Source organism: Thunnus albacares, chromosome 7, assembly GCF_914725855.1.
Source record: "Thunnus albacares chromosome 7, fThuAlb1.1, whole genome shotgun sequence".
NCBI lineage: Eukaryota > Metazoa > Chordata > Actinopteri > Scombriformes > Scombridae > Thunnus > Thunnus albacares.
Window position 1 is genome coordinate 24241014 of NC_058112.1, and position 14200 is coordinate 24255213.

The 14200-nt window shown below is 39.1% G+C and overlaps 1 protein-coding gene and 1 long non-coding RNA gene across 8 annotated transcripts in view; one reads left to right on the forward strand and one right to left on the reverse strand.

Moving 5' to 3' along the window:
• Nucleotides 1-13989, forward strand: part of shisal1b (shisa like 1b) — a 107593-nt gene extending 93604 nt beyond the window's left edge. For 5 of the 6 annotated variants that reach the window (XM_044356248.1, XM_044356249.1, XM_044356247.1 and 2 more), the window contains one exon: nt 1423-1729. In XM_044356248.1, the coding sequence (XP_044212183.1) occupies nt 1423-1729 (307 nt within the window). Of the gene's footprint in view, nt 1-1422; nt 1730-10746 lie in introns of those variants that run through there. The other variant, XM_044356253.1, reaches the window with a different exon arrangement.
• Nucleotides 1-14200, reverse strand: part of LOC122985524 — a 110512-nt gene that overhangs the window by 91709 nt on the left and 4603 nt on the right. The gene's annotated exons all lie outside the window — the stretch shown is intronic.

The following is a 14200-nucleotide window of genomic DNA, read 5'->3' on the forward strand; positions in this document are numbered from 1 at the left end:
AAATACAGCCCTGTATGGAAAGCCTGCTGCCTCCTGAAATTACTTTAGTAGACATAAAAATTAGATTATAGGTAAATGTCTCAGACGCAGAGGTGAGGAAAGGTAAATGCAGTTAAGGAGACATTTAGGTTTGAGTGCAGCAGTGGTTTTCACTTGCCTTGGTGCTCATCTGAGCAGTATGAATGTTCGTTTTAAAGTCATTTATTCAGATAAATATCCCCAAGGCCACATCATATTCAGACTGAAGTGGATTCACTTGATTTACTGAACTAGAAGCACTACAGTCAAACAAATTGCAAGTTATGCCTAAATGACATAAAAGATGAGTTTACCTCCAAATAAATCTCTATTTCTTAGTAATATTCTGTGTCATCTATGTCTCGCAAAGTCAGAATAATATTTTTTCATTCTGTCTAATAGAAGCTTCCTGACATGACTGAGGGGTGGGTGGTTAGGTAGGTAGGTTGGTAGGTGGATGGGTAGATGGGTGGGTAGGTAGGTAGGTAGGTAGGTAGGTAGGTAGGTAGGTAGATGGGTAGATGGGTAGGCAGGTAGGTGGGTGGGTGGGTAGGTAGGGGTATGGGTAGGTAGGTTGGTAGGTAGGTAGGTTATTAATCCCCTGGGGAAATTTCTTTTTTACAGCAGCAATAGCAATAACAGAGTAGAATAACAAGAACAACAAGAATATACTTGAAATATACAAATATGGAAATATACAAATGTGTAGTGCTTGGAAAAAGGAAAAAAAAAGACATCACACCAAGAGATACTTTGCACCCCTGTTTTGGCAAATGCTGCTTTCTCAAATCTCTTAAGAAGCTATTTCTGCTCATTTACCTTGCTGTGCTTTACGGATGTGGGTGGACTAAAAGAAAGTTCAAGTGTGCCCCACATAAATTCATCTGGATCATGTAATACATGAAAAAAATTTATGAGAGGTGAAAACAAGGAGCACAGATTTTCAGAGCCAAGTTGAGATGGATTAAAAAGTCTCTGGTGCTAATGAAATTCTTGAAAGTCCAATTTAAGAAGCAGTATTTAAAAAGCAGCAAAAAGAACAGATGGAGGGTGAATATATATATATATATATATATATATATATATATATATATATATATATATATATATACACACACACACACACTCATATATATACAAACACACACACATACACATAATAATTTATATATTTATCTGGTATCTATCAAGGGAGGATTTGATAAATGTCCGTGCTCTTTTTCAGCATGGTCTCTTGCCACATGAACAGCAAACATTCACACCTGGCAGCTCCGTCATAGTTATTAGGAGTTAAGACCCAGTTTAAGGGTATCTGGATGATAGTTAGTGAGCATGTGAAGAGTGTTTATCATTGTCTTACCCAGATTACACTATGCTAATACTCCCAGTCTGTCTTTTCTGCAGTAACTATACAGCCCTGGTCGGAGTGTGGATCTATGGCTTCTTCGTCATGGTGCTGCTGGCTCTGGACTTTCTCTACTACTCAGCCATAAACTACGAGCTGTGCCGGGTCTACCTGGAGAAATGGGGTCTGGGAGGACGCTGGCTGAAGAAGGCTCGGAGTCAGTGGCATAGGTCCATGCCAGAAGAGAGCGAAGCCCAGGCTCAAGCTCAGCCTATGGTCCCTAGTCACTACCAGCCCAGACACAGCCTCCGGGGGGAGAGCCACAGCCCCACGCTCCTGCCCTACAACACCTCCACCGCATGGTGAGTCACGGTCTGTCACATGACAACTGCCAACCTACAGTTTGGCACTGACATAGACTGTAAAACTGCAATATTCAGCAAATAGAGCACTGAGAATTACGTCACTGATCTCCTGGGTAACCACGGCTGGTGCCTTTGTGGAGATCCATGAGAGAATAATTGATAAATACGACAGATAGCTGGAAGAGAATGTAGGGATTTTGATATAGCTCATTAACATTTGTAAAAGGCAAACTGATGGTGTAGCTATGTTTTATAATTATTATTATCAAGTCCATTTTATTTGTATAGTGCAAAATCACTTTGTCTCATAGGGTTTATAATCTTAACAAAACACCACATTCTCTATCTGTAGACCCTTGATTATGATTAAGGAAAACTCCATTAAAAAAAAGGGAGAAACCCCTTAAAGAAGTGGAAGTGGAGGGATCCCTCTTCTAGGACATAGTAGTAGCATTACAACATGAAGTAAAAGAATTACAATTTTAAGTAAATCAAGTACACAACATATAGTAAGTAAGTATTACATATAGCAAGTAAATATTAAATACAATAAGTTAGTTTCAGGACAAAAATACTTTTTCATACAGCTTTTGCTTGTTGCTCCCACTCCTACTCCTTCTCTTACCAATGTATAGCTTGGCAATGACCAATTCACTTACCCAAAACATTTGTTGTGTTGTTTTGTTTTCACAGCTACCTAACTAGCCATCTGTCTAATTTAGCAAGGCAATTTGTAACTTTGAGAACACACACACACACACAGCGAGGTGCAGGCTGGTGTGAGCTTCAGTGAAAGTCTATCATATTGAAAACATGTTGCACAACTCTTCTGTGATCGACTTAATTTAGCAAAGAAGCCAATGTTTAAACAACACAGTAATGGCTGAATACTTTGGAAATGAGATAGCACTGTGTCAATACAAAGTCCACATCAGATGTAACATTGGTGAAATGATCAATTCCCTGTAAGTGATAATACAGCACAAAACATACATTAAGTAACACAGCCATTGATTCCCTAGAATGAAACTGAGCATAACTGAGCATAAAAATAAGGTGTAGCTGCGGTGTTTCCGTGCTGGGCAGGTGACATGTGTGTTTACGGTGTTTGTGTGCTCTGAAAGACATCACGCTGCGAATACAAAGTCACACAGCTGACGGACTGTTAGCCTAGCATGCTAATCCTACACAATATAATACACAATATGTTTATAGACATCCACGCATAGAAACAGATGAAAGAGCAGGGGAAGTTAACAGATCATTAGAATAGTTATAATTAAAATAAAAATAAATTCTCTTTCAAATCAAACATCCCAAGATTTAAGTGGAAAGTCTTGTTCTTGCAACTGCATTTATACCCTTTTTTTTTACTCAAACGTAGCTTACCCATGTCATGTGATATGCTACATCAGTACACTCTAACAACTAATATTACTGGGACCACTAAGAAAATTGTTGATGAACATTTAATATCTAGGAATTCACATTATAAACACTATCACTGACTATCTCTGTAACAAACCGGCCACAATTTTGCACAATGACCATAAATGGTTGGTCCAGCCATATACTTGGTTTTGACTCAGTCTTGTTTCATTTCCTTTCAACACTGTTTCTTTCTGTGTCTCATTTTCTCGCCTGCCTGTTTTTCTTTATACTCAGTGTTTTGTGACGTAGAGAGCAACATTGCAGGGAAACAGCGTGTCGAGCAGGACAAATTAGAGCATTTCTAGCATACTTTTACCAAGCCAACAGGGAGGAATCTCCACCGTCAGGCTCCCTGTTTACTTAAGTTCCTTATTAAGACTGAAGTGCGCACACACACACACACACAATTACTGCCAACCAATAATACCGCTAACTCTGTTCCTTTCAAAATCATACCAACTCACTGTTAAGGCATGCAATCGCTTCAATATATGGTATCCCTCTGACTAAGGAATACAGACTTTAAAGAATTCTACCCTTCCGCCCACTAATGGATCATTTTCTGTCGAGATGCAGCGATAATCTGCTACCGATCAAAAACGTTACAGCACGTCTGCTGCAGTTTTTAACTTGTTCAAACATAATTTACCCGTTTCATTTACTGGCAACATGTCGCACACTTTCATCACGACTACCAACAGGCAGGGCTCAGACGGCGGCCTGAACACAGGCAACACCCAGAACATCCCGGGTCTGCTCAAGATGGGACAGATGGTGAGTCGGTCCAGCCCAAAATATCCTTTATATAACACGGAGTTTACACGCCGGGACGTGTTCAGCTGTTTACACGCAGTTTCACTGAAACCAGTTGAATTTACCTTTTAAGCAAAAGTCTAACATTGATTTTTTATTGGAAATCAACTGAGGTGTGGCTCTACTGTTAATACTGCTGCTGCTGTTTTTGTTGATAATATATTTAATTTAACCTCTCTCATTATCTCTTTAACCTTTCTCATTATCTAACACACTGACATGAATCCTGCTGTTTGTTTCAATCTGTAGGGAAAAATATAAGATAGTAAATTTGAATTAATACAGCTGATAAATATTATTAATCAAGATATGATGATTACATATACAAAATATTATAGGTGAAAAAATAGGGTGGGAAAGTACTTTGTGGTACCCACCAGGGTTTATCTGCACCACTGACAAATATTTTATCAAATATTTTACACCATTGACTTCAATGAACTTAAAAGTTCATTATGTTGTTAGAAAACCAAATACTGTTTTATCTTTTATATGAACAATGTATTATTATGAACATACAATTGAATTTTCCATTAAAGAAAAGATACAAAAATATTTGTGTATGCTGTCAATTATAGCTTTTAGAAAGAAAGAAAACCGGAATTGGCCAAAATCGGAATTGGCAGGTCAGAGTCTCAAAAAAATGGAAATTGGAATCAGCCAAGAAAATTGCAATCAGTGCATCTCTAATTTCCGGCAAAGCATCTAATCTGTATTCGTCTTTCATCTCAAAATAGCTGCACTCTGTCGTAACATCAACCTCTTTTCAAAAGAGAAATTTTCTTGATTTTAAGTCTGACGGCTCATTAGGGAGCTGTCATTATTAATGAATAGAAAAGAACAGAATAATGTGAAGCTGCACTGCCCGCCAGGGGCCACTAACTCATATTTAACCTGAATGATTTGGCTCTGAGTCACATTAGAAACTCTTCTGTGGCAAAACACCATCTGCTATCCTTTCAGTTTATCTTTTTATTACCTTTGAGAGCAGTCACAGGAACCTCAAGGTGTGTTAGGCTGTGTGTGATTTGTTAAAACACAGAGGATGATTTACAATGCTAGGTGTGGACTATGGACTACATACTGAAGCCGCAGACATTGGTCAGACTCTCATAATGTAGCTATACAATCATCGAGCAACACAGTCTGAACAAACCCACATTTCTGTGCAGTCAATTTTTCATTCAGTTCTGTGTCTCAGACACTGTGCACCCTATCTCTCTGACTGGGGCTCAGAGTCTCTTCCTAGAGGTAGACATCTCTCTCGGGTCATGATAATTTAATGTGGGTAGAGTTTTGACAAATGGCTTTGAGAAGCAGTGTGGACTGTGCGAGCCATAGATAGAGGAGCTGGGATACTGCAGAGGGATCCTGGGGCTGCTCTGCTGGTGGAAACATGGTTAACTAAGACTGGACATATCCACGGAGCCTCCTCATTAGACATGAAGTCAGTTCAGTATGATAGGACTCATCAATCCTAGACTAGTGAGGTTGACCTGTACTGGCAGCTCTGCAGCTTTAAACCAAGGATGTCTATAAAAAGGTGTTGAAACTTCAGCAAAATACACATTGACAAAGCGGGCCTAGAAAACGAGAGCATGCTAAATACATGGTAATTCATGCCGTTTACAGTATGAGCGATGGGAAATGCCTCAAGGTTTGATAGCGGTGTGGGATAATCTTGTACAACATCTTTTTCTATAAAAAGTGAAACCGCTCTCTAATAAACAAGATACCATTTACAAAGAGCTAAGAATATACTTAGATAATCACTCACATCACGAAAAAAATGACAGATGCCGGGAACTAAATTCAGTCACAAGCAGTTTCTGGGGTATGATTAGAATAGCCTGTTTGCTTTTTCACACAGTGAAGCCCTTTTCACAAGCCAGATAATGCTTACACTTTCTATTAAATGTGTTAAGTAACAATGATGGCTGATACTGTATGTATATCAGAGTCGATATTGCCCACACAGTGCGTCATCAGATGGTCCATGGTTTACTTGCGGGCGTACAGATCTTTATCCCCAGAGAGGATGCAGGGTAATGGCTCAGAAAACTCGGTCCACTTAGTTGAACATCTGTTGGCCAAATGTAAACAAAAAGAGATGGGGTCAAGTCCCACAACTGGCGCAGCAACATCTAAAAACAACCCAGTCACACAGCAACTCAGGAATTCAGCACAAATGGTTACCAGTGCAGTGGAGAAATCCTGCCAGTGAGTCAAAGCATCAAATCATTTCTCCACATGCACAGATCTATTTCTTCAGAAAAACCGCAGCTTGGCGTGCAGCGTGTGGGAATACTGTTTACCATATCGCTACGTGAGCGGGCTGCTATGTGCTGCTGAAGATCTGCTGGGGGTTCAGTGTGGGCGGCCTGGGAAACTGCTATTACTTTCCTGTTATTAGAATCTCCCATTCATGTTCACTTTGAACAAATAAAAGAAATTTAACTGGTGCCATTCTTCACCAAGTTGATCCAAGCGAGAGAAAAACAACAGGTCTGAGGAGTCAGATATTACCGTTTACCTTCAGTTTATAAGAACAATGCTTTGTTTCTTAATGGGCTTTATGGGCTTTATGGGCTGGGATTGCCAGTAGATGGAAATTAACCCACAGGGTAATCTGGCACTTAACTGTAAACAACAACAATTTGAGGATCTCTATGTCTTGAATGAAAAAATGAGTGTAATAATATCCACTTTTATATCATTTATATTGTTAAATAACATCCACTTTAAAATGCATTCAAATTAATACAATTGGAGCATGATGGGTGGTGTCAATAAAAGGGTGCTTTAGTTCATCTGCTGTAAGCTATCACATTGCCACAGGAAAAAAAAAAAAATTGGCATCACAAATCCTAGCAGGGCTCTCATGCAACCCTTAAACAGCAATAAACTCAGCTGTTCCTGGAAGATCCTACTCAATAGCCATTAAGTGCTCAGCAGCATTAAAGCCGTGATCTGTTGTCCACTAATGGCTATTAGGACATTACAGGTTTGGCCAGGATCCCAGGTATTGCCAACCCTCTTTGCCCAGTAGTTCACCTCTAGCAATTAGCAGCAGTAGGGCGGAGCAGCATCTTTGAACATCTTGACACCAGAAAGAAAATTTAAAAAGAGCTTTGCAGTGAGGTTCTGCTGCAGTAGATTATCACTTATTTTACATTCCTTTTGTAGTGTGCCCACTTTGACACTCTCCCCTCTCAGCACTGCAAGAAATATCTGATCTACTGCTGTCATTTCAGTCTGGCTCAACTGCACATTTTAAATACACTTAGTCTGTCTTTAGTCAGTGCTGCTCAAGATTTACTGTACAAAAAAAGCTGAAAGATGAAGATAAAAAAATAGGCTGTGGCTTATCTAATGTCCTAATGTTAGAAATTCTGAGGTTAGAGGTCCAAGTCCCCCTTTTATAGTATGCAACCTCCCTAGAAATTCCTGAACAAACACCAAAGTGAAGAGGGAGGAGAGAGAGTAGGGATGACAAGCAACTACAGATACACTGATTGCTACTTTCTTGGCCTATTTCTGGTTTTTTGAGATTCTGACCTGCTGATTACAATTTTGGCTGATACAGATTTCCTTTCTTTCTAAGAACTGTAATGGACAGCATACACAAACATTTAATAACTTTTCTTTAATTGAAAATTCAGTTGCATGTTCATAAAACATTGTTCATATAAAACATAAAACATGAAGACTGTTTGATTTCCTAACTACATGATGGACTTTTAAGTTCATTTAAGTCAACTGATAAAATATTTGTCAGTGGTGCAGATAAACCCTGGTGGATACCACAAAGTTTCCCACCCTATTTTTCATCTATAATATTTTGTAATTTCCTAAATATTATCTTTTTTACTGTAATCAAAAAGCACTTTTACTTATATAGAAAATATCAACTCTTATGTCATTTTAATAGTGATTTGGAGCACTCAGCGGGTGTGCAATTTTTTCACTCTGCTCTACTTATTTGGTCATCATGTCTAGATTAATAATATTCATCAGCTGTATTAATTCATATTTACTTTTTGATATGTTTCTCTACAGATTGAAACACACAGCAGGATTCATGTCAGTGTGTTAGATAATGAGAAAGATTATTAGAATTAATTATAGCATAAAAAACAGCAGCAGTATTAACAGCAGAGCCACACCTCAGTTGATTTTCAATAAAACATTAATGTCAGAATTTTTCTTAAAAGATAAAATCACCTGGTTTCAGGTAAACTGCGTGTCAACAGTGTATCCACCATCTTTTAATTGTGGAATGTAAACCCCCAGGTTGTTATGTCCCAAATTCCCAGAAAAAATATGCCCTCAATAGTAGCTATGGACCTGCTCATTTTTGGTGTCAGAATTAAAAATACATGAGTCAACGTTGGTTTAATGAGTGCTGAGCATCAGCCAGAAGTGTCAGATAAAAGTGAAGGAAATGAGATGTTGGGCAACATCAAGGGACACCAATGCACATGAACCACAACACGTCACAGAGTCCCTTGGCAAATTATAAAGCACTTGGCACTAAGTTGCAGCGGCGCATCATGCCAATATCCACCCACTCACTTCAAGATTGGTAGCTTACTGGGCCAGCTGAGCTTAGCTGTAGCTCGAGCGGTCCATGTGAGGTGGCATCTGTCACCACATTCAGCATACCTGACTCACCAGCAATCGTAGCACTGCCTCTTACAGTCAAGCCTCAGTGACTCAGCGTTATCATCATTCAGTCTAGTAAATGGAGTCTCCATCACACTCTCAGTCTGTCTAATACATCGCTTTGGTCATAGGTAACATTCCTAACACCAGGACTTAAACACCTGCTGGTCCGTCTGCTTAGGAAATGACAATCAGCTACACTCTGCTCAACTCAAAAGGCTGAAACAGCATTTCACATCTTTTTTTTTTTCCTCCTGTTTCTTTTTCTGTCAGTGTGTGATCAAAGCCTAGCTCCTGTCTCCTGCATATTCACATCCATCTTTGAACTCCCTGGTTGGCTTTCTGTGGTAATAATAGAATTGTACATTATGAAATTATTCCTGGCCTGTCTGTCCGCAGAGCAGCATGCCAAGACCTTGTCCAATTAAAGCAACACTCTCCATGTGGTGTGAGTTAATTAACATCATAGATGCTACAAAGGCAGCCAGGCACAGAGTTGTGCTGCAGGCTAAAGAGAAAGTGCAGGAGAGTAGGTTTACCTCTTTGCAAGTTGTAGAACGCCCTTTAGCATTGCCACTAGCAAATGGGGGTCACTAGATTTCCTTATGTTTATTTTTTGGGTTGTGTTTGTGATCTTTTATTAGATCTGTTGTCACACATTTACTTTCCATTTTAGTAATTTTCTCTAGAGTGCAACAATAGAGTTACCCTCAAATGTTTATCATCACCCTGATGATAACAGATATTCCCGTGTCCTCACAAGAATTTAAGGTAAATCAGAGATAAGGTCAAAAGGTGAAAACTTTTTTCCCTATTAACAAAGTAGTTAAATGATTTTAGGCAGCAGAAATGGGTGCGGTGGATGTGATTCATGGAGGTGGGGTGGGCTTAGAGTCTTTACAAGAATTACAGACTCATAAAATATTCCTGTAAATCTGATTGCTTTTTGAAAAGCAAAGCGGCTGTTTTATTAGTCTTTGTGTTTTCAGGGCTTGAGCAGATTTTCTAGCCAATATATTGTTATATAAAGATCAATTTGGACCATGAAGCACAAATCACACACATCATGATGTGAGACAATTTCAGCCATGCAGCTAAAAGCCATGTCCGTGTTGTTCCAATAGGATCCAGGCAATTTTTCCCAAACAACTTCTGTGGTAACCCAGTGAGAGATGAGTGCACTCTGGGCTTAAAAATGGCTGTTTGGAGAAGACAAAGCAATGATACAGCCTCCATTTCTTATTAGTCTTTGTTCTCTGATCAATTTTTGATATCATTAAAACATCTATGTATGCATGTGATCCTGAAATGTTTCTGTTCTTTGACAGTAAATTCTCATAACAAGGTTCACTTGCTTAGTTTTCTTAAGTTTTCAACGGCATCTCATTCCCCTCATCTTAAAATAGTTTGCTCAGTTGTCATTGAGATGGATAGTTGTTTTCATGTGACCCAAACCTGTAAGTAACTGATTTGGGGCAACAGAACAAGCTGTGAACACAAAACTGACACATCACCTTTTTAAGGTGATATGTCAAACTTGGCAAACTAGGCCTATTTATTATTATTCAACCAGCAGATACAGAGCAACATTAGTAGGAGTCATTCATTCATTTCTTGCACTCTAATTAATCCAAGTCAAATATTCACTCTACTTGTTGTTCTGTTTTCTGGTCTCTATTAACTCATTTCCTTTCTCTCTCTGGCTCTTAAGTTGCTACATGCTACACCACAGCTAGTAGACAGTCGGTGTTGTATGTTTCTGGTGTCCATTCAGTCTATCTGCAGTCCGTGTTGCTTCACATTGCTGCAGACCAAAAACCAAACCAGAACTCATCACAGCATCAGGCACCAGAGAGCATCCTTTAACAGAGACAGCGGTTAGGCTCTCCTCACATTTACAGTAAAACCATCTGATATCACAAGACTGAAATTCCATACTTAGGTTGCATGATAACAACTAAATCATCTACATGACAACTGTATCTGCTGATGAAAGCCATGAAAAGTGAACTTTATGTCTTTATGTTTACTTTATGTTTTGTCAAACTGATTTTCCAAGGTAAAAAGATGAACTTTCATGTGAAATGTCTGTTTTTTCTCTCTGGGCAGAATGATGCTGTGAGTGGACAAACTGAAGAGTAGCAACACCTTGTTTCCTTACATGGTACAGAAGAGATGCCCCACAGACATCCATCTTTGGACCACTGACGCAACACCACTGGTGGGCTAGCCATACTGTAGTAGTTCACAGAGACTACTGCCCCTTTTTAATGAGCACAAAACACCCATGGACTGACAGAGGCAGGCTGACATGGCATTTAAAAACTTAGCTGAACAAAGGCTGTGAGGAAACACAGAGGGCCATACTGCTGCTGTCACAGCAAAGGAGCGACAAACACACTCAACTGCTCACAGGTGTTCAGTCCAAGGCCTGGAGTATCCCAAACAAATCCGAGCTGAACTGGATGAACTGTACTAGCGAGCGAGAAAGCTTGCCTGTTTTTAAAAAAAAAGCTCATCTTTCTAGATATAAAATGTTTATTACACTGCTGTGTCAGTTTGTGTTCAGTAGCAATTAGACACAGTTGTGGGTTATCTATTTGGTGATTTATTTATGTGAACTAGTCAGAGAAATATATGAGTGGTTAACATTCGGAACATGTAACAGCTTAGGTTGATGCTGAGCATCTCACTTAGAGTAGAATGTTTTGTTACTCGCTGAATCCAGACACAAAATGTCTGCAGCCATGTTGAAAATTAATATCTTGTATGAAATGTTTTAGGTCTCCTTTCTGCAAAACAAGTGATTTCTCTATTATTGTAACGTATCTGACGAGGACATAATGCCATACAGTTTAACTGCTGTAGATCTAAAGGTTTTACATTAGGTCATCAAGATTTCTTTTAGGTTTATTGAGGAAAAGGATCTTGACTCTCAATAAGTTATTTCACCCAAAACATTAATGAGGATCAGGGATGCCTTCGCAACAGCAAAGAGCTGTATGCTATGTTAAACATAACCTTAACCCTTGGCTACAAGCCTATTCAAGACCATTACTTACAAAGTTAGCGTGTGACAGTTGCCTCGGTAACTTCATTCAATGACTTGTTTGCCCTTCCTCATTACCGGAGCTGCTTGTAACAGCTCCATTAGCAATATAATGCAAATGAATATCCATTTGGTTCTTTTATAAGGAGCGCTCTATATCCCACACTGGTAATAGACAATTGTAAGCGATTAGCCATAATAGAAATGTAAAAGAAAAAAAAAAAAGACATTAAAACCCCCTTCACTGTCAGCAATAATGTACAGTAGCTTAATCTGAGAGATGACATGGTATGTAGAAGTCAGAGCGGCCGGCCAAATGAGTGCACAGTGCACGGGGTATTCACTGAGGTGTATCACAGAGGGGTTTGCTCAGTTTACATTTAAATAAGAAGGTGAAGTCAATGAAACAGACATATAGTATTTCTAGATAATGAAGTCATATTGGGAAAGGTCTCTGACATTTTCAAAAGAAACGCTTTTACTTACTAGGGCTGCAATTAATGATTACTTTCATCATCGATTGTGATTTTATCCATTAATCGATTAACCATTTGGTCTAGAAAATGTCAGAAGATTGTGTAGAATACCCATCATTTCCTACAGTCCAAGGGGATGTCTTCAGATGTCTGGCGACCAACAGTTTAAAACCTAAAGCTATTAAATTCACTATTCATGTTAGGATAAGAAACACAGCAAATCCTCACTTTTGAGAAGCTGGAACTCATTTGTTCAGTATTGTTTGCTTGAAAAAAAAACTTTCCAACTAGTTGCAGAACAATTTTCTGTCAATCAACTAATACAAATAAACAATTTCTACTTGTTTCAGGCTCTACTAGAGAAGGTTTCACATCATGTGCAAATCTGAATTAGCTGCTAAAATATACGGTACGTTTTTTCAGTAATCCATAAAATGCTGTCCTTTCTGATTGAGGAAAGCAAACAAAGCAGCTGTTGATGCCAGACTGTGTACGAGCGTCAGAGAGTGAAGACCAGGTGGACAGAAAGTAGATACAGTAGGAGAGGGGTGTCTGTCCCAATCTTGCATCTGCAACTGGGAATCTGGCAGCTGCCATGCCTGAACGTGCACACAATCTGTGGTCTGTGCACGCATTGCAGTGTACTCGCTGAAAGCTAAGAGGAGAATCCCCACAATTGTTGAAGGAGTCTCTAAGCCACCTGGATCGACACAGAAATGTGCGGACAGAAAAGAGCCAGCCACGAGACTTGCCATCATATTTATCCTCTCTGTTTCATCAAGTGGGCCCTAACACAACTCTGGTCAAGTGCTGTAAATGCAGAGCCTGTCGGCGTCATCCTCAGTTATCAGCAATAATATTCACATTTGCTGAGTTGTTAGAGCAAGTTAATTCCCCATTTCAGTAGCTAAAGTTTAATTGCGTTGTGTGCCCCAGCAGGCTTGTGCCATCGCTTTCAGGGGAAGAGAAATAGGATGTGTCCAAGTGAAATAATTGGCCACGAGATCAGCAGTGGCTCTAAATTACGCTCTCTTGCTCTTTCTCTCTGTAGCTGCCTCCCTTTCCCAAAGTGTGAACAAGCAGCGGCTAACATAGGAGGAGAATTTTTTAACAGGTGCAGCAGCACAAAGGGGATTTAATTAGTCCTCAATGCTGGATAAGTGGGAAAAATCTGATATGTTAGAGAACATGTCGCTTTTCAGGGCTCTATGCTGTGTGCTCTGACCTGTAATAAGGCAAAGTGGGTCTGTTCTTATCACCAATAAAATAGTGACACCCAGGGGAAAAAAAAAACTTTATTTTGTCTCTTATAAGTAGTAGCAGGGTCAAAATGTATTCCTACTCAAGAGATATACGAGGAGTCTTTCCCCTCTTCTCCAAATGTTACAACTTGGTTTTGTGATGTTTTCTGTTTTGTTGAAAACAGTCTCGACTCTGACCTGATGTGATGTGGTACTGTAAATCGTATCAGCTCGACCCTCTTCCCAAATAAAAAAACAAAATTAAAAAAATAAATTAAAAAAAAATAAATAAATAAAAAATAAAGGATGGGAAGAAGGGAGCACACATCTGTTTCAGTCTCTCCAGGTTGTCATGGTAACAGTTGCCTTACAGTTGAATACCCACCTGTACACAGAAACTATGTAGTGGTTGATACCTCACTTTTTGGGTGTGGTGGTGATGATAATGTGCACCACGTTCTGTCTACAGTATGTATTTACTACTAGATAGAATGTTCAGTACCGTTTTCAGTTGGATTGTTATTGCACTTGTTGACTTTGTATTGTCACGACGACAGGGAGAAATAAAGTTTTATCTTTTCCAGTGTGTTTAAATCCCTCTGTGTCAAGTGCTCTTTGGGGGGGAAAATCCTTTATTTCATTAAACACTGTACACTGTGGAGCACTGAAACTGACAAAAGTTAGTAAAAGGTTATCAGAGAAGTCAAAAATATAACTGAATACATCAATAAAAGAAAAATGAAGCCCCTCAACCTCCAATCATGTGGTTAAAAATAGAGAAAAATGTTATATTTTCT